This window comes from Ranitomeya imitator, chromosome 10, assembly GCF_032444005.1.
Source record: "Ranitomeya imitator isolate aRanImi1 chromosome 10, aRanImi1.pri, whole genome shotgun sequence".
NCBI lineage: Eukaryota > Metazoa > Chordata > Amphibia > Anura > Dendrobatidae > Ranitomeya > Ranitomeya imitator.
Window position 1 is genome coordinate 47,053,999 of NC_091291.1, and position 25,945 is coordinate 47,079,943.

General features: G+C 48.1%; 1 protein-coding gene across 1 annotated transcript; it reads left to right on the forward strand.

Moving 5' to 3' along the window:
- The first annotated feature begins 1,085 nt into the window (after positions 1–1,085).
- TMEM143 (transmembrane protein 143) lies at positions 1,086–25,937 on the forward strand. The gene is made up of 8 exons (XM_069742125.1): positions 1,086–1,197; positions 4,879–5,099; positions 6,505–6,612; positions 7,739–7,936; positions 11,642–11,778; positions 11,986–12,265; positions 13,311–13,500; positions 22,577–25,937. Exons 2-8 carry the CDS (start codon positions 4,899–4,901, stop codon positions 22,738–22,740), a joined length of 1,278 nt encoding a protein of 425 aa, XP_069598226.1. The 5' UTR covers positions 1,086–1,197; positions 4,879–4,898; the 3' UTR covers positions 22,741–25,937.
- Positions 25,938–25,945: the final 8 nt, after the last annotated feature.

Below are 25,945 nucleotides of genomic sequence, written 5' to 3' on the forward strand. Positions count from 1 at the left end.
TGGGGGCGGTTTGGCAGCCATACAATACAGACATGGGGGTGGTTTGGCAGCCGTACAATACAGACATGGGGGTGGTTTGGCAGCCATACAATACAGACATGGGGGTGGTTTGGCAGCCGTACAATACAGACATGGTGGCGGTTTGGCAGCCATACACTACAGACATGGGGGCGGTTTGGCAGCCATACAATACAGTGGCGGTTTGGCAGCCATACAATACAGACATGGGGGCGGTTTGGCAGCCATACAATACAGACATGGGGGTGGTTTGGCAGCCGTACAATACAGACATGGGGGCGGTTTGGCAGCCATACAATACAGACATGGGGGCGGTTTGGCAGCCGTACAATACAGACATGGGGGCGGTTTGGCAGCCATACACTACAGACATGGGGGCGGTTTGGCAGCCATACAATACAGACATGGGGGTGGTTTGGCAGCTGTACAATACAGACAAGGAGGCGGTTTGGGGGCCCAGAGAAGCTGACAGTTCCCTTTAGCTGTGCAATGATAGCGATAATAGTCTCTATAGGTTTCTATGGGCCATCTGCAGAGTAACGCATCACTGTGCATGACTGGCAGCAAGGATGAAGCGTTGATCACCTACATGTGCGCTGATTGGCTGCAGCGGTCATGGATGAACAAGCTGCAACAGGTGGGGATGTATATTTATGTTTTAGACCAAGCTGGGGGATGGGGGACATTTTCATATTTATCACAGCTGTCTAGAAGAAAGTCTTTGTTGCCCATAGTAACCACAGCTCAAAAAGCAGCAGTGATTGGTTGCTATGAGTAACGGTTCCAACTAAAGTGCCACATAGCGTCCTACCACCAGTGGCTGGAGCATATCCAGGACGGTATATGGAGAGACAACACTAACATGGACATTAAAGCTTCATTGTCACACTTTCCTCAGGTTTCAGCTCTCGGGCAGAAGTCCCTGAATCTCCTACAACCACCTCATAACGGTATTCGGGATACACAACCACACTCCTGTCACCGGACTGACGCCATTACAATCCTCACCAGAGAGGTAAACCTGAGCGTCTGCGACTGAATAAGCGCGGGAAAGTCCGGGCATGCGCAGTTCCCTCCTTTGTCGTACGTCGTGACGTCGAGGTTGGAAATGAGGCGGAAGTGTGAGAGGCTGTGACTGCGCATGCCCGGGATCTCAATGTCAGCTCTGCTCGCACAGAGGTTAGCGCTCTTATAACGCAGGCGGGGAGGGGGGCGGACGTCTCCATGACGACAGATAGACGCTGCTATACTGCCGGCTCAGTGTATATGAGGGGCACGCAGAGAGCGGGGTACGGCGGTGCCCACCGCGGCTGCTGCCTGCGCCATTATTGCTGCGGGGCTCGCACCAATCTGCCAGCAATAGCCAAGAGTCCTGATAAACTCAGGAGCCTGCTGCGGTGTCTTGGGGGCCATATCTCTTAAAGGGGGTGATTCTGGCAGGGGAAATAGGTGGCAGATATGAGTGTCTGCTAATAATGGAGCTGCGCGGCCCACCCGAGGTGTATGTAGAGATGTGCCCACCCCGAGTGTACATACAGGTGCAGTGCCCTCCCCAGGTGTACATAGACGTGCGGTGCCCTCCCCGGGTGTATATAGAGGTGCAGTGCCCTCCCCGGGTGTATATAGAGGTGCGGTGCCCTCCCCGGGTGTATATAGAGGTGCGGTGACACCCCGGGTGTATATAGAGGTGCGGTGACACCCCGGGTGTATATAGAGGTGCGGTGACACCCCGGGTGTACATAGAGGTGCGGTGCCCTCCCCGGGTGTATATAGAGGTGCGGTGCCCTCCCCGGGTGTACATAGAGGTGCGGTGACACCCCGGGAGTACATAATAATAATCTTTATTTTTTTATATAGCGCTAACATATTCCGCAGCACTTTACATTTTTGCACATATCATCACTGTCCCCGATGGGGCTCACAATCTAAATTCCCTATCAGTATGTCTTTGGAATGTGGGAGGAAACCGGAGTGCCCGGAGGAAACCCACGCAAACACGGAGAGAACATACAAACTCTTTGCAGATGTTGTCCTTTGTGGGGTTTGAACCCAGGACTCCAGCGCTGCAGGGCTGCAGTGCTAACCACTGCGCCACCGTGCACCATAGAGGTGCACTGACACCCCGGGTGTACATAGAGGTGCGGTGACACCCCGGGTGTACATAGAGGTGCGGTGACACCCCGGGTGTACATAGAGGTGCGGTGACACCCCGGGTGTATATAGAGCTGCGGTGACACCCCGGGTGTACATAGAGGTGCGGTGACACCCCGGGTATACATAGAGGTGCGGTGACACCCCGGGTGTACATAGAGCTGCGGTGAAACCCCGGGTGTATATAGAGCTGCGGTGACACCCCGGGTGTACATAGAGGTGCGGTGACACCCCGGGTGTATATAGAGGTGCGGTGACACCTCGGGTGTATATAGAGGTGCACTGACACCCCGGGTGTACATAGAGCTGCGGTGAATCCCCGGGTGTATATAGAGCTGCGGTGACACCCCGGGTGTACATAGAGGTGCGGTGACACCCCGGGTGTATATAGAGGTGCGGTGACACCCCGGGTGTACATAGAGGTGCACTGACACCCCGGGTGTACATAGAGCTGCGGTGAAACCCCGGGTGTATATAGAGCTGTGGTGCCTACCCCGGGTGTATATAGAGCTGCGGTGACACCCCGGGTGTACATAGAGGTGCGGTGACACCCCGGGTGTATATAGAGGTGCAGTGACACCCCGGGTGTACATAGAGGTGCGGTGACACCCCGGGTGTACATAGAGGTGCGGTGACACCCCGGGTGTATATAGAGGTGCGGTGACACCCCGGGTGTACATAGAGGTGCGGTGACACCCCGGGTGTATATAGAGGTGCAGTGACACCCCGGGTGTACATAGAGGTGCGTTGCTCACCCCGGGTGTATATAGAGGTGCGTTACCCTCCTTAGTTGTACATAGAGGTGCGGTGACACCCCGGGTGTACATAGAGGTGCGGTGACACCCCGGGTGTACATAGAGGTGCAGTGACACCCCGGGTGTACATAGAGGTGCGGTGACACCCCGGGTGTATATAGAGGTGCAGTGACACCCCGGGTGTACATAGAGGTGCGGTGCCCTCCCCAGGTGTACATAGAGGTGCGTTGCTCACCCCGGGTGTACATAGAGGTGCGTTACCCTCCTTAGTTGTACATAGTGGTGTGGTGCCTACCCCGGGTGTACATAGAGGTGCGTTACTCACCCCGGGTCTACGTAGAGATGCGGTGACACCCCGGGTGTGTATAGAGGTGCAGTGACACCCCGGGTGTACATAGAGGTGCGGTGACACCCCGGGTGTACATAGAGGTGCGGTGACACCCCGGGTGTACATAGAGATAAGTTGGGCGCTGTCTATATGCAGGGTATTATTGTCCTGTCTGCCATCTTTAATGGTTGTTCTGGTGATTCACTGCGGGTCGTATCTCTCCTCTCTTGGGGTCACCATACTATAATGTCACTGAGCCGGCTGTGAAACATGGGAATAATATCGGATTACTGCCAGGAAATGCTCTTTTCATCCCTTTTGTTGTACAGTTAATGTCCTCATGTCATTTTGTGGGAAGGGACTTATAAAATTTCAAACGCTTTTTAAGGGCTCGTTCAGACTAGCGTCATTGTGTTAAAGGGGTTGTCAACTACTCCGGTCAGCAATTCCCACAACTGTATTTCCCAGTGTAACTGAAACCAGCCTGCACCCCCCTTGGGTAAATCGCTGGAATGCTGCCGGGCTTGTCGTTACTGCATGTGACCCCTGCAGCCAATCAGCAACCTTGTCACTCCAAAAGAATTGACCTCTGCTCTGCTGTCTGACTGCTTCCAGAAAGAAGTGACAGTGACGCAGGCGATGATTGGCTGCAGGGGTCTTGTGGTGTAACAATGTCACGGGAGACCTAGAGTCACTGCAACAGCATCGGAGCTGTTATTCTACACTGGGGAATATGGCAATTGAGAAGAGGTTTCGTCTTTTTGAGTTAAAATTTTGCTTTGAAAAAGTCACATTTTCTACCAAAGTGTCGAGAAACTTGCACAAAAATGTTAGAAGTATAGTAAGTCCCTCCGAGGCTGGGGAACATCAGTATATTTGTGCAAAAATGTAACGACTTAATAAAAAGTTAAAAAAATAAACACTGAAAACAAGACAAAAAAAGCAGAGTTGCTATATCGAATAATGCCTGCCCTACCCTCTCCTAGTGTTTCATCACCCATCCCCTGCAGACTGTGAACCCTCGCGGGCAGGGTCCTCCCTCCTTATGTACCCGTGTGCCTGTTATCTGCTCATGTTTAATGTATTTGTCTATATTTGCCTCGTATTCACATGTAAAGCGCCATGGAATAAATGGCGCTATAAAAATGTATAATAATAATAATGCTGTACCAAATACCGTACGTGTATTTTTTAAATAAATTTTTAACGGTAGGAAACTGGGATTATTTGAAATTTTATATTTTATTTTTATATACTGCATGTATTTTTTGAAAGTTTTGTTTTTTAACTTTTCACTGTATGTATTAGTCCCCTTAGGGGACTTGAACCTGCGATCATCTTACTTACCTTGCAGAAATGACATCCTCCCGTGAACGTCAGCCATGGACTGGTTTATTAGGTGTAGGGCTAAACACATTGGTAGGGTGGGGAGTTTCTGTATGGGAAATAAAATTTGGGCCCAGGAGTTGTTTTTGGCATCGGGGGTATCCTCTATTATGTCAGTGTGCTCCTGAGATTGGAGACAGATGGGTTCAGGTCAGAAAGTTGTATCACTGTGTGTCTGAATGCCTTGGACTGATTATGATTAGTCATTACTATCATACTATATATTGCTTTCTTGCCTAGGGACACTTTTGGCCTGCAGCATGATGCACATAGCCCGGGGGGCTCTCCGAACGGGGATTGGGGTGAGGAATTCAGTAACCCGTACAATGGGCTCACTATCTGCTAAAATGGCAGAATACAGAAAAATGTGGAAACCAAGTGAACCCAAGGACTGGACTGTACAGTATCAAGAGAGATGTATCCCGCTGTCTACAAACCAGCTGGTAGAGCATTTATCCGAGGTCAGTAAGTCGGACGGAGCAGGCATTCTGCTGTCTGCACCGATTCTTCATATCTGCTGCTTATAGTCAACATTTCCCTGGCTATCGGGGATAGTATCTGTATAGTATAACGGCCTCACATAGTCCTCCGTACAGTATAATGGTCCCACACAGCCTTTCATACAGTATAACGGCCTCACATAGTCCTATGTATAGTATAACGGCCTCACATAGTCCTCCGTACAGTATAATGGTCCCACACAGTCTTTCATACAGTATAACGGCCTCATATAGTCCTCTGTATAGTATAACGGCCCCACATAGTCCTCCGTACAGTATAATGGTCCCACACAGTCTTTCATACAGTATTACGGCCTCACATAGTTCTCTGTATAATATAACGGCCTCACATAGTCCTCCGTACAGTATAATGGCCCCACAGTCTTTCATACAGTATAACGGCCTCACATAGTCCTCTGTATAGTATAACGGCCTCACATAGTCCTCCGTACAGTATAATGGTCCCACAGTCTTTCATACAGTATAACGGCCTCACATAGTCCTCTGTATAGTATAACGGCCTCACATAGTCCTCCGTACAGTATAATGGTCCCACAGTCTTTCATACAGTATAACGGCCTCACATAGTCCTCTGTATAGTATAACGGCCTCACATAGTCCTCCGATAAGTATAATGGGCCCCACTTTGCCTTTCAAAATTTTAGTTGGAGAGAATGTATTACAGAGGAAAATGCATCCCTCCAGTAGACGTGAACCTTGGGACAACCCAGTCACAAGTCCTATCTGCAGGTATTGCCTCACCAACACAAGCTGAGAGTTTCAGGGTGTACGTTGTAGAGCTAATAAGGAGGTTGTACCACCCCAATAATACCTTATATTTCTTCTTACATCCAAAATGTATTTTTAGATGCAAAGCTCTTCAAAAATGTTATTCTTTAAGAGGTTTTCCTCTAACAAAGATCATGACTCCAGAGGATCAGGGAGACAAAAAATGATAAAGCCAACCTGGCCTGCTGAGCTCAGCGATTAGCTGCAGCGCTGCCATCATGATACTGCAGCATGTACATATCCACTGGGGCAGCGGCAAGAGGACTAAAAGCTCAGCTTGTTGTGTTGCTTCTCCTCCCTGAGTCTGTGGAGCGATAATCTTTGAACATGGACAACCCCTTTAAGGGCTCACCATGCAGTAAAAACTGTTAAGGCTTCGGCTAGGGCTGGATAAAAAATGGTAAATGGTTGTGCATCAGGAGTTGGGATGGGAACAAATGGAATATTTTTATGAAGCCTGCAGGAAAGGGACCCCAAAAGGCCATGGTCATAGGGCCAGCTCTAGATGTGCAGTGTAATTTATCATAGAGGCCATAACTTATGTAACCCCACGGCCATTTTCTTTTTTGTCTTCCAGGAGTTCCACTCATCCAATCAGATGGAGAAGCAGGCCTTTCTTAGTTTTGTAAAACACCTGGAAGTCTCCCTTCTTCAGCCTTACCACTCCATCCTGCAGGAGCTTCAAGTGAGTGGTCTCCTTGTTCCTCCCAAATGTGGCCCACTCCATCGTCCTCGGTTCTGTGGTGGGAGTTAGTAATGTGAGAAGGCTTCATGTCTTACACCTCGAGGACATGCATAGATAACCCATTTAAAAGACTGATTATTGAACCGAGAGTGGACACTCACCAGTTGGCAGAAATATCCCTGATAAATGGAGCAGTAGTGCACATGCTTAATCTCCTGAGACACGTGTTTCGGGTTGTTTCCCCTCCTCAGTGCAAAGCATGAGATCTGATTCACGTTCTCTTCCTCTTTGAAGAGTAAAAATAAACCCAAAGAAAGGGCCCTCCAATACTAGTCTTCAAACCCTTGGGAGGCAAGGTAGCCAACATATATATTCAGAAGGGCTCTCTGTTATTCAGCCGCCGTATCCGATCCAGACTGGTCTCAGGTATATGTTCAAGAATGGTGAAACGTAACTTATCAGGCCTTTTTTTGGTGATACTTTAGGAAATGCCTTGTCAGGTTATGGTTGGTCACTTTTGATGTTGTGCCTTTGGCCGTTCATCCTGCTGTGATCCTGCTGTGCGATGCGTCCAACATATCGGAAAATGCACCCTCATTCCGACGATGAACGGGAAGGATCGTCCATGAAACGCGTTGTGTGTTGAATAAATCGTCTTCTTATTTGACCTGTGTGGTGCCCTTTGGATCTCCACCTCCTACGGAGTATTTCATGGCCTATAAGCCTCCTTACCCTTGCATGTCACTTTCCTCAAGGAGAAACAATACCCCTAGGACCCCAGTCAGATACCCCTCATGCAGCCATATCCGATCTCATGCTTTGCACTGACGAGGGGCAACACCTTGAAACGTGTCAGCAAATTGAGATTTTGGTTTGGCTTTTATCCTAAGTCATGTGGCAAGACTCGTTAAAGGGTCGATAATGACCTTTAGGATCGCTACTACCAATAGGTGGCGCTAAAGATCAAATGCTCTCCTCTGAAGAGACAATTTGCACCTACTTTCAGATCATGGTAGCCTTTTTCAATATGTAGATACAAATACTTAGAAACTCCTAAAACCTAGTTGAAAATGTCATGGTAATAAAGTTTGTACAGGGATAATTGTACCATTTTTGTCTCTCTTAGGTCCTGTATGATCCTATTAACCCTGACCGTGATGCCCTGCTGGAACCTGCTGGCCTTTCAGACTCGGAGAAACTATCCAGGGAGAAGGAAGTGCTGGAACGCTTACAGCCTGTTTTGGATCAGGGAAATTTTAACGTTTTGTCAGAGGATGCCCTGGCATATGCTTTAATAGTGCACCACCCCCAGGATGGAGTGCAGGTTAGGGACTTGATGTTGTCTTCTTCTGTGGCATGAGCCCATATTCATGAAAATGCCGCCAATTATTAGATTCTGAATCTCTTTATCATGAATATCTTACGTGCCTCGGGGGTGTCTATCATTAAGGGGGGTTTCCTGGATCCAGAAAAGCTCCGTCACCCCAGCTGTAGTTTGTATTGAAAGAACAAACTGTGCTTTATTCCTCCTCCCATGGTCCAGACCCAAGTCTCCGGGGCTGGATTCATTATTGCATACAGAGCAGATCTAAGCAGCTTGTGTGTCTACTTCGGTCATAGTCACTGAGCTCACTGGCTGTAGTGCTATGGACGTGACCTCAGCACTGCAGACAATCACAGACACCAGAAGCAGCATTGGAGAATAGTCAGTGGACCCATTGAGGTTTACCAAAGCTTAGGTTTTTTTTTTCTTTCTAAACAAACTGTATCGTACCGATAATGTAATAAAACCTTTTGTCGTATATTTAGCATTTCTTTTTTGTAATACATATTTTGATATCTGCATTACTGCAACATGTTTTTGTGTGTTATCAGTTTCCTAAAGGGAACATCCATTAGATCACCAGTATGGGGGCCCCCTGAATCTTGAATGGAGCGCAAGTGGCCACAGCTCCATTCATGGTCTATGGGCTGGACAGACCTACAGAGCTCTACTTTCAGCAGTCCCATAGACTGTGAAAAGAGCTGTGATGATGCGTGCAGACACTAGAAACCTCATTCTCTGTATCAGCGGGGACCCCAGACTAACAGACATATACTGCAACTCTATTGGATAGGTGTTACGTTTTGGTTATGGAAAATCCTTGTAAGGCCACAATTGGGCATAATCTTACTATAAGGCTCTGACCACATCTACATTCAGAGCCTCAATCAGGGTTCACCAAGGTCCGTCTGTCAATTTCTCAGATTTCAACAGCAGAGCAGTCTCACTGTTGTAGTTGCGCCATCTCACTGTCATGGTGGTTGTGCCATCTCACTGTCATTGTGGTTGCTCCATCTCACTGTCATGGTTGATGCGCCATCTCACTGTCATGGTGGTTGCGCCATCTCACTGTCATGGTGGTTGCGCCATCTCACTGTCATGGTGGTTGCGCCATCTCACTGTCATGGTGGTTGCACCATCTCACTGTCATGGTTGATGCACCATCTCACTGTCTTGGTGGTTTCGCCATCTCACTGTCATGGTTGATGCTCCATCTCACTGTCATGGTGGTTGCACCATCTCGCTGTCATGGTTGATGTGCCATCTCACTGTCATGGTAGTTGCGCCATCTCACTGTCATGGTAGTTGCGCCATCTCACTGTCATGGTAGTTGCGCCATCTCACTGTCATGGTGGTTGCGCCATCTCACTGTCATGGTTGATGCACCGTCTCACTGTCCTGGTGGTTGCGCCGTCTCACTGTCACGGTTGATGCGCCGTCTCACTATCATGGTTGATGCGCTGTCTCAGTGTCATGGTGGTTGCGCCATCTCACTGTCATAGTTGACGCGCCATCTCACTGTCATGGTGGACGCGCCATCTCACTGTCATGCTGGTTGCTCCATCTCGCTGTCATGGTTGATGAGCGTTTCACTGTCATAGTGGTTGCGCCATCTCACAATCATGGTGGTTGCTCAATCTCACTGTCATGGTAGTTGCGCCATCTCGCTGTCATGGTTGATGCGCCGTCTCACTGTCATCGTGGTTGTGCCATCTCACTGCCATGGTTGATGCACCGTCTCACTGTCATGGTGGTTGCGCCATCTCACTTTCATGGTGGTTGCGCCATCTCACTGTCATGGTGGTTGCACCATCTCACTGTCATGTTTGATGCTACATCTCACTGTCATGGTTGATGCGCCGTCTCACTTTCATGGTTGATGCGCCATCTCACTGTCATGGTCGATGCGCCGTCTCACTGTCATGGTGGTTGTTCCATCTCACTGTCTCATGGTTGATGCGCCGTCTCACTGTCATGGTGATTGCGCCATCTCCCTGTCATGGTAATTGCTCCATCTCACTGTCATGGTGGTTGCTCCATCTCACTTTCATGGTTCATGCGCCATCTCACTTTCATGGTGGTTGCGCCGTCTCACTGTCATGGTTGATGCGCCGTCTCACTGTCATTGTTGATGCTCCATCTCACTGTCATGGTTGATGCTCCATCTCATTGTCATGGTTGATGCTCCATCTCACTGACATGGTTGATGCGCCTTCTCACTGTCATGGTGGTTGCACCATCTCACTGTCATGATGGTTGTACCATCTCATTGTCATGGTTGATGCGCCATCTCTGTCATGGTTGATGCGCCATCTCTCTGTCATGTTTGATGCACCATCTCACTGTCATGGTGGTTGCGCCATCTCACTGTCATGGTTGATGCATCGTTTCACTGTCATGGTTCATGTGCCATCTCACTTTCATGGTAGTTGCTCCATCTCACTGTCATGGTGGTTGCGCCATCTCACTGTCATGGTGGTTGCTCCATCTCACTGTCATGGTGGTTGCGCCATCTCACTGTCATGGTAGTTGCTCCATCTCACTGTCATGGTGGTTGCTCCATCTCACTGTCATGGTAGTTGCGCCATCTCGCTGTCATGGTTGATGCGCCGTCTCACTGTCATGGTGGTTGTGCCATCTCACTGTCATGGTTGATGCACCGTCTCACTGTCATGGTGGTTGCGCCATCTCACTTTCATGGTGGTTACACCATCTCACTGTCATGGTGGTTGCGCCATCTCACTGTCATGGTGGTTGCGCCATCTCACTCGTGGTTGCGCCATCTCACTGTCATGGTGGTTGCGCCTTCTCACTGTCATGGTTGATGCTACATCTCACTGTCATGGTTGATGCGCCGTCTCACTTTCATGGTTGATGCGCCATCTCACTGTCATGGTCGATGCGCCGTCTCACTGTTATGGTGGTTGTTCCATCTCACTGTCTCATGGTTGATGCGCCATCTCACTGTCATGGTAATTGCTCCATCTCACTGTCATGGTGGTTGCGCCATCTCACTGTCATGGTGGTTGCGCCGTCTCACTGTCATGGTTGATGCATCGTTTCACTGTCATGGTTCATGCGCCATCTCACTTTCATGGTGGTTGTGCCGTCTCACTGTCATGGTTGATGCGCCGTCTCACTGTCATGGTTGATGCTCCATCTCACTGTCATGGTTGATGCTCCATCTCACTGTCATGGTTGATGCTCCATCTCACTGACATGGTTGATGGGCCATCTCACTGTCATGGTTGATGCGCCTTCTCACTGTCATGGTGGTTGCGCCATCTCACTGTCATGATGGTTGCACCATCTCATTGTCATGGTTGATGCGCCATCTCTCTGTCATGGTTGATGCGCCATCTCTCTGTCATGTTTGATGCGCCATCTCTGTCATGGTTGATGCGCCATCTCTGTCATGGTTGATGCGCCATGTCTCTGTCATGGTTGATGCACCATCTCACTGTCATGGTTGATGCACCGTCTCACTGTCATGGTTGATGCGCCGTCTCACTGTCATGGTTGATGCACCGTCTCACTGTCATGGTTGATGCGCCGTCTCACTGTCATGGTTGATGCACCGTCTCACTGTCATGGTTGATGCACCGTCTCACTGTCATGGTTGATGCACCGTCTCACTGTCATGGTTGATGTGCCATCTTGACTCCTGGTAACAAATATTATAATTTACCCTAATTTATTTTTCAGGTGCATGTTAACCTCGACAAATATGAATACATCCGTTACTGGGCCCTTGGCCAGAGATTAGGACCACTTGCTTTGCTAATGAGCCCTAAGCCTCAAGATTCTTGGTTCTCCAGATCTCCTCGCACCCCACCAGAAAGGCAAGACATGTTTCTGGGTGCTCGTCATGTACAATGTAAATATAGAAGTATATACTGTAGAATGCATGTCATGTAGGCAGTCTGTTGTTTTCGGAGCACACTCTAATAATTATTATTAACCCTTTAATTAGACTATTGTTTCTAATGCTTTATTTCCGTTCAGTATATGTAGTGCAACGTGTTATTTATTATTTTTTTGTTTGACAGGCGATTCTTTAAGAGAGTCATAGTGGCAGCCCGGCCAAAAAATTCTCATATGGTCTTAAAGTGTTTTAAGGACATCCCTCTGGAGGGACTGGAACAGCTTCTCCCCCTAGTTAAGGTCCGGACGTCAAGTATTGACCGCACACTAATTAACACTATGCTGCTTGTGAGCGGAGGAATAGTGTTTGTCAATGTCGGGATGGTGGTCCTCACAGATCTGAAGATTGGAACTTCTGTCCTGCTCTTCCTATTTGCTGGGTTTATGACATTTCGAACTTGGAAGGTAAGAAGAGAAAAACGCTGCTATAAAGTGGTCGTCCGTATCTGTATAGAATGTGCATAGATCATACATGACCACCGTGCACATGGCATCTAACCTCCTGGGGTCTGCATCAGCGCGTCCACGAAGCACGTCCACCCCATCCTACTTGTTTTATGCATTTTTATTTTATTTATTCCTATCACACTTACCAATGACAGAAAATTACTCTTGCGTGACCACAGGTTATTGGAAATCTTAATGGCCGCCCCGTCAGAGCCATCTGTATGAGCACTGACCCTGGTCTTAAAAAATGTCTGAAATGAAAATATACTTTGGCATAAGGTAAAAAGATTAACACTTCCTACATTTGGTGGTGTTTGGCAATTGCAGAAAAGTCCAGATAACTTAGTACTCCCCCTATTAGTTCAGAAGTTATTTCAAGCTTGGGTCGTGCGTTGCGTCTAAAGTATTTTGGAGGTGTTATTCTTAAGGTTATACATCCGCCAAGCTGTTTTACCTTGGTAGGTTTGTTTCTCACTAACCAAGGTTCCATGGCACAATGTCTATTGGGTGCTAATCAATGCTTTCTCTAATACATTAGTCGTTAGTCACTTTAGCATTTTTTTTCCCCTGACATAATGGGATTTATTGATCTGCCTTGACATAGTTAAGGAGGAACTTCAGTGTCTAAAAATTATCACCTCTCCACTGAGTAAGTGATAATTTTTCGATTGTGGTGGATCTCCACACTAGGACGCCATCTCTGGTTCTTCACTGGTGGTATTATCTTATGTTTACGGCCAAAATAAACAAGACCCCATCAAAGTGCCAGGCAATGGGAGCTCAGCTGTAATCTTATACATGTATTATAAATTGCAGCCACTGTTTAGACGCAGTTGTAGCTGCTAAAGGTTTACGTCTAGTTGTGACACCCAGGCCAAGTTCACTTGCGGATTTCTTGCAGAGATTCCGCGTCGTGGAGGCCACACTGATATTTTCCCCTGTATAGGACATTGTAATTTTTATTTTCAGAAATAACAAATATTTTTTTGTATGTCTTTCACAGATGTTTGCCCAGAGAAGGAAAGCACATTCTCTAGAACTGGCTCACATGCTGTATTACAGAAGCACATCCAATAATTCTGAGCTCCTCGGTGCCCTTACTCTACGAGCTCAGGAAGAACATGCAAAAGAAGTCATCTTGGCGCACAGCTTTATGAAACAACTTGACATACCATGCGATGGAGATAAGATAGGTGAGGCCTCATGAAATGTAACTTGGAACATAAAGGCATATTTCTGCTTTTGTTACAGATTACTAACACATTGTTGTAACCCAATCTAATATGTATGTTTGGTCCCCATGGGGCACTAGGATATAGGAACAACCGAAAAAAGAGATGTGCCAGGAACAGAATAATAATAATTTTTATATAAAAGTCAAGTTTTATTTAAACAAATACTTTTCCAACAATGCATACAGGCAAGCACCAACTACAGACAGTAAAGACTAAAATTTAGATGGATGAGCTAATCAGGGAAATGCCTTCATATATACCGTACATATATCTGTACAATGTATATGTGGTAATACAATGCATACACTTATGAAAAACCAATAGTGTACACATATAAATGTTCTCATTTTAGGTTAATTTTATAACACAATTCATTATGTAGCACACAAACAATTTGTTTCATTACATAACTAAATCCCAAGGAACAGAAGTATTTCCCAACAAATAAAACTAGAGCTATGTATCAAGGGTTTAATACCCATATCCTATAACATAATAAGCTCCCCCAACAAATACCCGACGTGCTTCGCACCATCACTTCGAAGCATTACCATATTACACATAACTTCATTTATGGACTTCTAGTTATTTGCCTGTGTGGATTGGATGGGTTGCTACCAAATTCCTTGTCAATAGCATATTTAGAAATACATTTATTTAGAAAATTGGCGACATGTTCAATACTATATAAATGTCTGTGTAAGCGGTGCAGTTTTATTGTAAAAAAGGAAATAATGTCACCACTGCTCTCCTGCCACCACGTCTGCACTAAGGGAGTAATGATGATAAAAGGAGCGCACTGTTGACAGCATTAGAGCAGTGGGGACAGGAGGACAGTAGTGGGTACAGCATTAGAACATTGGTGGGAGGGGAGCGGTGAGGACAGCATTAGAACATTGGTGGGAGGAGAGTGGTGAGGACAGCATTAGAACATTGGTGGGAGGAAAGTGTTGGGGACAACATTAGAGCATTAGTGGGAGGAGAGCGGTGAGGATAGCATGAGAGCATTAGTGAGATTGGAGCAATGAGGACAGCATTAGAGTATTAGTGGGAGGAGAGTGGTGAGGACAGCATTAGAACATTGGTGGGAGGAGAGCGGTGCCAACAGCATTAGAGTGTTAGTAGGAAGAGAGCGGTGAGGACAGTATTAGAGTATTAGAAAGGAGGAGAGCGGTGAGGACAGCATTAGAGTGTTAGTGGGAGGACAGCAGTGAAGACAGCATTAGTGGGAGGAGAGCCTTGACAGCATGAGAGTATTAGTGGGAGAAGAGCGGTGAGGACAGCATTAGAGTGTTTGTGGGAGGAGAGTGGTGAGGACAGCTTTAGAGTATTAGTGGGAGGAGAGTGGAGAGGACAGCATTAGTGGGAGGAGAGCGGTGAGGACAGCATTAGAGTATTAGTGGGAGGAGAGTGGTGAGGATAGCATTAGAGTATTAGAGGGAGGAGAGTGGTGAGGACAGCATTAGAGTATTAGTCGGAGGAGAGTGGTGAGGACAGCATTAGAGTATTAGTCGGAGGAGAGCGGTGAGAACAGCATTAGAATATTAGTGGGAGGAGAGCGGTGAGGACAGCATTAGAGTATTAGTGGGAGGAGAGTGGTGAGGACAGCATTAGTGGGAGGAGAGCGGTGAGGACAGCATTAGAGTATTAGTGGGAGGAGAGTAGTGAGGATAGCATTAGAGTATTAGAGGGAGGAGAGTGGTGAGGACAGCATTAGAGTATTAGTCGGAGAAGAGTGGTGTGGACAGCATTAGAGCATTAGTGGGAGGAGAGCGGTGAGGACAGCATTAGAGTATTAGTGGGAGGAGAGCGGTGAGGACAGCATTAGAGTATTAGTGGGAGGAGAGTGGTGAGGACAGCATTAGTGGGAGGAGAGCGGTGAGGACAGCATTAGAGTATTAGTGGGAGGAGAGCGGTGAGGACAGCATTAGAGTGTTAGTGGGAGGAGAGCGGTGAGGACAGCATTAGAGTATTAGTGGGAGGAGAGCGGTGAGGACAGCTTTAGTGGGAGGAGAGCGGTGAGGACAGCATTAGAGCATTAGTGGGAGGAGAGCGGTAAGGAGACCATTAGAGCATTAGTGGGAGGAGAGCGGTGAGGACAGCATTAGAGCATTAGTGGGAGGAGAGCGGTGAGGACAGCATTAGAGCATTAGTGGGAGGAGAGCAGTGAGGACAGCAATAGAGCATTAGTGGGAGGAGAGCGGTGAGGACAGCATAAGAGCATTCGTGGTAGGAGAGCGGTGAGGACAGCATTAGAGTATTAGTGGGAGGAGAGCGGTGAGGACCGCATTAGTGGGAGGAGAGCGGTGAGGACAGCATAAGAGCATTCGTGGTAGGAGAGCTGTGAGGACAGCATTAGAGTATTAGTGGGAGGAGAGCGGTGAGGACCACAAAAGAGCATTAGTGGGAGGAGAGCGGTGAGGACAGCATTAGAGCATGAGTGGGAGGAGAGCGGTGAGGACAGCATTAGAGCATTAGTGGGAGGATAGCGGTGAGGAAAGCATTAGAGCATTAGTGGGAGGAGAGCGGTGAGGACAGCATTAGAGCATTAGTGGGAGGAGAGTGGTGAGGACAGCATTAGAGCATTAGTGGGAGGAGAGCGGTGAAGACAGCATTAGGGCATTAGTGGGAGGAGAGCGGTGAAGACAGCATTAGAGCATTAGTGGGAGGAGAGCGGTGAGGACCACAAAAGAGCATTAGTGGGAGAAGAGCGGTGAGGACAGCATTAGAGCATTAGTGGGAGGAGAGCAGTGAGGACAGCATTAGAGGGAGGAGAGCAGTGAGGACAGCATTAGTGGGAGGAGAGCGGTGAGGACAGCTTTAGAGCATTAGTGGGAGGAGAGCGATGAGGACAGCATTAGAGCATTAGTGGGAGAACAGCGGTGAGGACCGCATTAGAGCATTAGTGGGAGGAGAGCGGTGGAGACAGCATTAGAGCATAAGTGGGAGGAGAGCGGTGAGGACAGCATTAGAGCATTAGTGGGAGGAGAGCGGTGGGGACTGCATTAGAGCATTAGTGGGAGGAGAGCGGTGGGGACAGCATTGGAGCATTAGTGGGAGGAGAGCGGTGAGGACAGCATTAGAGCATTAGTGGGAGGAGAGCGGTGAGGACAGCATTAGAGAATTAGTGGGAGGAGAGCGGTGAGGACAGCATTAGAGCATTAGTGGGAGGAGAGCGATGAGGACAGCATTAGAGCATTAGTGGGAGGAGAGCGGTGAGGACAGCATTAGTGGGAGGAGAGCGGTGAGGACAGCATTAGTGGGAGGAGAGCGGTGAGGACCGCATTAGAGCATTAGTGGGAGGAGAGCGGTGAGGACAGCATTAGAGCATTAGTAGGAGGAGAGCTGGGAGGACAGCATTAGTGGGAGGAGAGCTGTGAGGACAGCATTAGTGGGAGGAGAGCGTTGAGGACAGCATTAGAGCATTAGTGGAAGGAGAGCGGTGAGGACAGCATTAGAGCATTAGTTGGAGGAGAGCGGTGAGGACAGCATTAGAGCATTAGTGGGAGGAGACCGGTGGGGACAGCATTAGAGCATTAGTGGGAGGAGAGCGGTGAGGACAGCGTTAGAGCATTAGTGGGAGGAGAGCGGTGAGGACAGCATAAGAGCATTCGTGGTAGGAGAGCTGTGAGGACAGCATTAGAGTATTAGTGGGAGGAGAGCGGTGAGGACCACAAAAGAGCATTAGTGGGAGGAGAGCGGTGAGGACAGCATTAGAGCATGAGTGGGAGGAGAGCGGTGAGGACAGCATTAGAGCATTAGTGGGAGGATAGCGGTGAGGAAAGCATTAGAGCATTAGTGGGAGGAGAGCGGTGAGGACAGCATTAGAGCATTAGTGGGAGGAGAGTGGTGAGGACAGCATTAGAGCATTAGTGGGAGGAGAGCGGTGAAGACAGCATTAGGGCATTAGTGGGAGGAGAGCGGTGAAGACAGCATTAGAGCATTAGTGGGAGGAGAGCGGTGAGGACCACAAAAGAGCATTAGTGGGAGAAGAGCGGTGAGGACAGCATTAGAGCATTAGTGGGAGGAGAGCAGTGAGGACAGCATTAGAGGGAGGAGAGCAGTGAGGACAGCATTAGTGGGAGGAGAGCGGTGAGGACAGCTTTAGAGCATTAGTGGGAGGAGAGCGATGAGGACAGCATTAGAGCATTAGTGGGAGAACAGCGGTGAGGACCGCATTAGAGCATTAGTGGGAGGAGAGCGGTGGAGACAGCATTAGAGCATAAGTGGGAGGAGAGCGGTGAGGACAGCATTAGAGCATTAGTGGGAGGAGAGCGGTGGGGACTGCATTAGAGCATTAGTGGGAGGAGAGCGGTGAGGACAGCATTAGAGCATTAGTGGGAGGAGAGCGGTAAGGAGACCATTAGAGCATTAGTGGGAGGAGAGCGGTGAGGACAGCATTAGAGCATTAGTGGGAGGAGAGCGGTGAGGACAGCATTAGAGCATTAGTGGGAGGAGAGCAGTGAGGACAGCAATAGAGCATTAGTGGGAGGAGAGCGGTGAGGACAGCATAAGAGCATTCGTGGTAGGAGAGCGGTGAGGACAGCATTAGAGTATTAGTGGGAGGAGAGCGGTGAGGACCGCATTAGTGGGAGGAGAGCGGTGAGGACAGCATAAGAGCATTCGTGGTAGGAGAGCTGTGAGGACAGCATTAGAGTATTAGTGGGAGGAGAGCGGTGAGGACCACAAAAGAGCATTAGTGGGAGGAGAGCGGTGAGGACAGCATTAGAGCATGAGTGGGAGGAGAGCGGTGAGGACAGCATTAGAGCATTAGTGGGAGGATAGCGGTGAGGAAAGCATTAGAGCATTAGTGGGAGGAGAGCGGTGAGGACAGCATTAGAGCATTAGTGGGAGGAGAGTGGTGAGGACAGCATTAGAGCATTAGTGGGAGGAGAGCGGTGAAGACAGCATTAGGGCATTAGTGGGAGGAGAGCGGTGAAGACAGCATTAGAGCATTAGTGGGAGGAGAGCGGTGAGGACCACAAAAGAGCATTAGTGGGAGAAGAGCGGTGAGGACAGCATTAGAGCATTAGTGGGAGGAGAGCAGTGAGGACAGCATTAGAGGGAGGAGAGCAGTGAGGACAGCATTAGTGGGAGGAGAGCGGTGAGGACAGCTTTAGAGCATTAGTGGGAGGAGAGCGATGAGGACAGCATTAGAGCATTAGTGGGAGAACAGCGGTGAGGACCGCATTAGAGCATTAGTGGGAGGAGAGCGGTGGAGACAGCATTAGAGCATAAGTGGGAGGAGAGCGGTGAGGACAGCATTAGAGCATTAGTGGGAGGAGAGCGGTGGGGACTGCATTAGAGCATTAGTGGGAGGAGAGCGGTGGGGACAGCATTGGAGCATTAGTGGGAGGAGAGCGGTGAGGACAGCATTAGAGCATTAGTGGGAGGAGAGCGGTGAGGACAGCATTAGAGAATTAGTGGGAGGAGAGCGGTGAGGACAGCATTAGAGCATTAGTGGGAGGAGAGCGATGAGGACAGCATTAGAGCATTAGTGGGAGGAGAGCGGTGAGGACAGCATTAGTGGGAGGAGAGCGGTGAGGACAGCATTAGTGGGAGGAGAGCGGTGAGGACCGCATTAGAGCATTAGTGGGAGGAGAGCGGTGAGGACAGCATTAGAGCATTAGTAGGAGGAGAGCTGGGAGGACAGCATTAGTGGGAGGAGAGCTGTGAGGACAGCATTAGTGGGAGGAGAGCGTTGAGGACAGCATTAGAGCATTAGTGGAAGGAGAGCGGTGAGGACAGCATTAGAGCATTAGTTGGAGGAGAGCGGTGAGGACAGCATTAGAGCATTAGTGGGAGGAGACCGGTGGGGACAGCATTAGAGCATTAGTGGGAGGAGAGCGGTGAGGACAGCGTTAGAGCATTAGTGGGAGGAGAGCGGTGAGGACAGCATTAGAGCATTAGTGGGAGGAGAGCGGTGAGGACAGCATTAGAGCGTTAGTGGGAGGAGAGCGGTAAGGACAGCATTAGAGCATTAGTGGGAGGAGAGCGGTGAGGACAGCATTAGAGCATTAGTGGGAGGAGAGCGGTGAGGACCACAAAAGAGCATTAGTGGGAGGAGAGCGGTGAGGACAGCATTAGAGCATTAGTGGGAGGAGAGCGGTGAGGATAGCATTAGAGCATTAGTGGAAGGAGAGCGGTGAGGACAGCATTAGAGCATTAGTGGGAGGAGAGCAGTGAGGACAGCATTAGAGCATTAGTGGGAGGAGAGCGGTGAGGACAGCATTAGAGCATTAGTGGGAGGAGAGCGGTGAGGACAGCATTAGAGCATTAGTGGGAGGAGAGCAGTGAGGACAGCATTAGAGCATTAGTGGGAGGAGAGCGGTGAGGACAGCATTAGAGCATTAGTGGGAGGAGAGCGGTGAGGACAGCATTAATGGGAGGAGAGCGGTGAGGACAGCATTAGTTGGAGGAGAGCGGTGAGGACAGCATTAGAGCATTAGTGGGAGGAGAGCGGTGAGGACAGCATTAGAGCATTAGTGGGAGGAGAGCTGGGAGGACTGCATTAGTGGGAGGAGAGCGGTGAGGACAGCTTTAGTGGGAGGAGAGCGGTGAGGACAGCATTAGAGCATTAGTGGGAGGAGAGCGGTGAGGACAGCATTAGAGCATTAGTGGGAGGAGAGCGGTGAGGACAGCATTAGAGCATTAGTGGGAGGAGACCGGTGGGGACAGCATTAGAGCATTAATGGGAGGAGAGCGGTGAGGACAGCATTAGAGCATTAGTGGGAGGAGAGCAGTGAGGACAGCATTAGTGGGAGGAGAGCGGTGAGGACAGCATTAGAGCATTAGTGGGAGGAGAGCGGTGAGGACAGCATTAGAGCATTAGTGGGAGGAGAGCGGTGAGGACCACAAAAGAGCATTAGTGGGAGGAGAGCGGTGAGGACAGCATTAGAGCATTAGTGGGAGGAGAGCGGTGAGGATAGCATTAGAGCATTAGTGGAAGGAGAGCGGTGAGGACAGCATTAGAGCATTAGTGGGAGGAGAGCAGTGAGGACAGCATTAGAGCATTAGTGGGAGGAGAGCGGTGAGGACAGCATTAGAGCATTAGTGGGAGGAGAGCGGTGAGGACAGCATTAGAGCATTAGTGGGAGGAGAGCGGTGAGGACAGCATTAGAGCATTAGTGGGAGGAGAGCGGTGGGGACAGCATTAGAGCATTAGTGAGAGGAGAGCGGTGGGGACAGCATTAGAGCATTAGTGGGAGGAGAGCGGTGAGGACAGCATTAGAGCATTAGTGGGAGGAGAGCGGTGAGGACAGCATTAGAGCATTAGTGGGAGGAGAGCGGTGAGGACATCATTAGAGCATTAATGGGAGGAGAGCGGTGAGGACAGCATTAGAGCATTAGTGGGAGGAGAGCGGTGAGGACAGCATTAGAGCATTAGTGGGAGGAGAGCGGTGAGGACAGCATTAGAGCATTAGTGGGAGGAGAGCGGTGAGGACAGCACTAGAGCATTAGTAGGAGTAGAGCGGTGGGGACAGCATTAAAGCATTAGTGGGAGGAGAGCGGTGAGGACAGCATTAGAGCATTAGTGGGAGGAGAGCGGTGAGGACAGCATTAGAGCATTAGTGGGAGGAGAGCGGCGAGGACAGCATTAGAGCATTAGTGGGAGGAGAGCGGTGGGGACAGCATTAGAGCATTAGTGGGAGGAGAGCGTTGAGGACAGCATTAGAGCATTAGTGGGAGGAGAGCGGTGAGGACAGCATTAGAGCATTAGTGGGAGGAGAGCGGTGAGGACAGCATTAGAGTATTAGTGGGAGGAGAGCGGTGAGGACAGCACTAGAGCATTAGTAGGAGGAGAGCGGTGGGGACAGCATTAGAGCATTAGTGGGAGGAGAGCAGTGAGGACAGCATTAGTGGGAGGAGAGCGGTGAGGACAGCATTAGTGGGAGGAGAGCGGTGAGGACAGCATTAGAGCATTAATGGGAGGAGAGCGGTGAAGACAGCATTAGAGCATTAGTGGGAGGAGAGCGGTGAGGACAGCATTAGAGCATTAGTGGGAGGAGAGCGGTGGGGACAGCATTAGTGGGAGGAGAGGGTGAGGACAGCATTAGAGCATTAGTGGGAGGAGAGCGGTGAGGACAGCATTAGAGCATTAGTGGGAGGAGAGCGGTGAGGACAGCATTAGAGCATTAGTGGGAGGAGAGCGGTGAGGACAGCACTAGAGCATTAGTAGGAGGAGAGCGGTGGGGACAGCATTAGAGCATTAGTGGGAGGAGATCGGTGAGGACAGCATTAGAGTAGTAGTGGGAGGAGAGTGGTGGAGACTGGAGGGACAGCGTTAAAGCATTAGCGGAAGTAGGGCAATGGTGACGGGGCACTGCTGCGATTTGGAAGGCCAGCTGCAATACTGTCTCTTCTGCATTACATGTATTACAGCGCTGTAAAGATTACAGATAGGCACATATTGTGTGAAGCACTTGTTATTTGTGTGTGTGGGGGGTATTTTTAATGTGGGGAAATATGGATCCATGAGGAAGGAGCCATGCCTACCTTAGCGCTAGTGTGTCAGACCAAACCATTTCCACCATGATGCTCCAGTAGCTCACACAGCAGCATCGGAGCGAGCTCCCACAACTGTTTCTGCTCTTTCTACTTAATTTTAAAATAGAGTCAATACCTAAGATAGAAAACAAAGGGTCAGATTGGTATACCCCTTCAAGTGTCTGCTCTTTCTTCCACTCTCCCATCCATCTTTCTGTTTTTTCTGAAGCTCCTGAAGAAACCAGAACAAATGTGAAATGTTTACACTGATTAACAGCAGAAGGAAATGTTCGAGGAAGCGGATTCATTCCTCTCCACAGTAGTTCGGGGCCACGGAGCTCAGATTTACAGAATAAAGTGGTCACGTATAGCTGTCATATTGGGGCCGCCGTCCGTGTACGCTTCCTGTTGTGTTAATAATGGATAGTTCATATTCGCTGCACAAATGCTGAAGATTTCTTTTATGTCTGCACTAATGCTTATTGTATCTGTAACTGGAAGTCATAAGAACCCACGTCTGTTTCTTTTTTATTTTATTTCTGACAAGACCCTGAAATAACGCTAAAGATCAAAAAGGAAGTAGAATCGTGGCTGCAATCAAAAGCTGGATTCCAGATTACATTCTCCGCAGAACGAGCACTTGAGAATCTGAATAGAAAAGAAGAAAGCACAAGCTCTTCTAAAGAACATGCCGTACTGATGCACAACTGAGGGCTCGGGTATTAGGAGGATGGGCATTTGGTTCTGTGATCCAAAAAAAGTTACACTCCGCGCGGGTGATGTGTTTGTGACTGTACTGAATATGTGTTGCACTGCAGAAAATGACTACTGTATATTGGGTATAAGGGGCTATCTCACTAGAGACATTTCTGACATACAGTTAGGGCCAGAAATATTTGGACAGTGACACAAGTTTTGTTATTTTAGCTGTTTACAAAAACATTTTGAGAAATACAATTACATATATAATATGGGCTGAAAGTGCACACTCCCAGCTGCAATATGATAGTTTCCACATCCAAATCGGAGAAAGGGTTTAGGAATCATAGCTCTGTAATGCATAGCGTCCTCTTTTTCAAGGGACCAAAAGTAATTGGACAATGGACTCTAAGGGCTGCAATTAACTCTGAAGGCGTCTCCCTCGTTAACCTGTAATCAATGAAGTAGTTAAAAGGTCAGGGATGGATTCCAGGTTTGTGGTTTTGCATTTGGAAGCTGTTGCTGTGAGCAGACAACATGCGGTCAAAGGAACTCTCAATTGAGGTGAAGCAGAACATCCTGAGGCTGAAAAAAAAGAAAAAATCCATCAGAGAGATAGCAGACATGCTTGGAGTAGCAAAATCAACAGTTGGGTACATTCTGAGAAAAAAGGAATTGACTGGTGAGCTTGGGAACTCAAAAAGGCCTGGGCGTCCACGGATGACAACAGTGGTGGATGATCGCCGCATACTTAATTTGGTGAAGAAGAACCCGTTCACAACATCAACTGAAGTCCAGAACACTCTCAGTGAAGTAGGTGTATCTGTCTCTAAGTCAACAGTAAAGAGAAGACTCCATGACAGTAAATACAAAGGGTTCACATCTAGATGCAAACCATTCATCAATACCAAAAATAGACAGGCCAGAGTTAAATTTGCAGAAAAACACCTCAAGAAGCCAGCTCAGTTCTGGAAAAGTATTCTATGGACAGATGAGACAAAGATCAACCTGTACCAGAATGATGGGAAGAAAAAAGTTTGGAGAAGAAAGGGAACGGCACATGATCCAAGGCACACCACATCCTCTGTAAAACATGGTGGAGGCAACGTGATGGCATGGGCATGCATGGCTTTCAATGGCACTGGGTCACTTGTGTTTATTGATGACATAAGAGCAGACAAGAGTAGCCGGATGAATTCTGAAGTGTACCGGGATATACTTTCAGCCCAGATTCAGCCAAATGCTGCAAAGTTGATTGGACGGCGCTTCATAGTACAGATGGACAATGACCCCAAGCATACATCCAAAGCTACCCAGGAGTTCATGAGTGCCAAAAAGTGGAACATTCTGCAATGGCCAAGTCAATCTCCAGATCTAAACCCAATTGAGCATGCATTTCACTTGCTCAAATCCAGACTTAAGACGGAAAGACCCACAAACAAGCAAGACCTGAAGGCTGCGGCTGTAAAGGCCTGGCAAAGCATTAAGAAGGAGGAAACCCAGCGTTTGGTGATGTCCATGGGTTCCAGACTTAAGGCAGTGATTGCCTCCAAAGGATTTGCAACAAAATATTGAAAATAAAAATATTTTGTTTGGGTTATGTTTATTTGTCCAATTACTTTTGACCTCCTAAAATGTGGAGTGTTTGTAAAGAAATGTGTACAATTCCTACATTTTCTATCAGATATTTTTGTTCAACCCTTCAAATGAAACGTTACAATCTGCACTTGAATTCTGTTGTAGAGGTTTCATTTCAAATCCAATGTGGTGGCATGCAGAGCCCAACTCGTGAAAATTGTGTCACTGTCCAAATATTTCTGGCCCTAACTGTATCCATAAATGTCTGATAGATGCAGGTCTAACCTTTGGAATACATACCTACTTCCAGAATGAGGGTCCCCTGATCTGCCAGGTGCTGGACCACCATTGACTGAAGAGCTGCCAGTGCATGTGCCGGCTCTCTCCATTCATTTGTATGGGAGCTCTGAATACAGAGCGTATTTTATCCGCTATATTCAGAACTCCTTTAGCAATTTATGGAGAGATTCAGCACATGTGCCACCACCTCTTCAATCAATGGTGGTCAGTAGCCATCCAGACTGGGGGATGGTGGGACCTCTGTTCTGGAAATATGTTTGGTCTCGGAGGTTAGACCCGTACTTCATCTAATCTATGAATATACGTCATAAATGTCTGGGGGGACAACCCGTATATGTTCTGCATGTTTCTATGTATCTGGGAAGCTTTATTTAGGTCTCCCAACTAAGCTGCTTCATTTATTTATCCATTTGTGTTGGGGAAAAAAATATTTTATTAGTAATATTTATTCCGACAATTTGATGAAAAACCACCGACACTCCAAAGATGTAGATTGTGAGCCCTAATCGGGAGAGTGATTGACGGCAGTGTCTATAAACCCTGGGGAATATATTGGTGCTATGCAAGCCACAGACTGAAATGTCCTGAATAATTTTGTAAAATATTTTTCTAGCGGTTCTAATGTAATGTTACGTCTACACAGGATATTCTGTAATCCGTGCTCCAGCCAACATAACGCACATTAAGTAATCGGTCAAAACCATGTTGGACATACAAACGATCTCGTGATAAAAGTTGAACATTCACTTTGGGTTTGTTGGCGTTCATTACTTCCAATTTGCACTTTCATGTTGTAGAAATCAAGTTACTAACACATAAAAAGGAAGAAAGTGATTTAATAACAGCAGAAAACATCAATAGATGGGAAGATTTTCATTAGGTTATGAAGAACGGGGGAATCTGCTGTGACGTTTTCTATATTAGGAAGAATTTTCAATATTAAAGATTGAAATAACTTTTATAAATGAGATATTTGTCAGGCATCTCTATGAAGTTGAGCAGAAACTCTTTTCTACCTGTACCAGTATGTATCATTTGGTAGGGTGGAGGTTTTACAATCACAAAATCTGATGAAAAGTTCCGGTCAGCTCATCTATATGTTTAGAGAGTTCTCCCCCATCTCACACATTTATCACATATCCATAGGAAACGCCAGAATTGTCCGAAAGGCTGTGCTGTACGAGTCCCTGTGCTGTATGCACCATCATCCCGCGCCTGTCTGTATCTTCTTATGGCTGTGATCAAGGTCATATGAGCGAAACGTTGGCCCATTGATCCACTCAGACTTACTGCTGATGTTCTTGAAATAAATGCCTGCGTTTTATTCTGAATTTGGAGT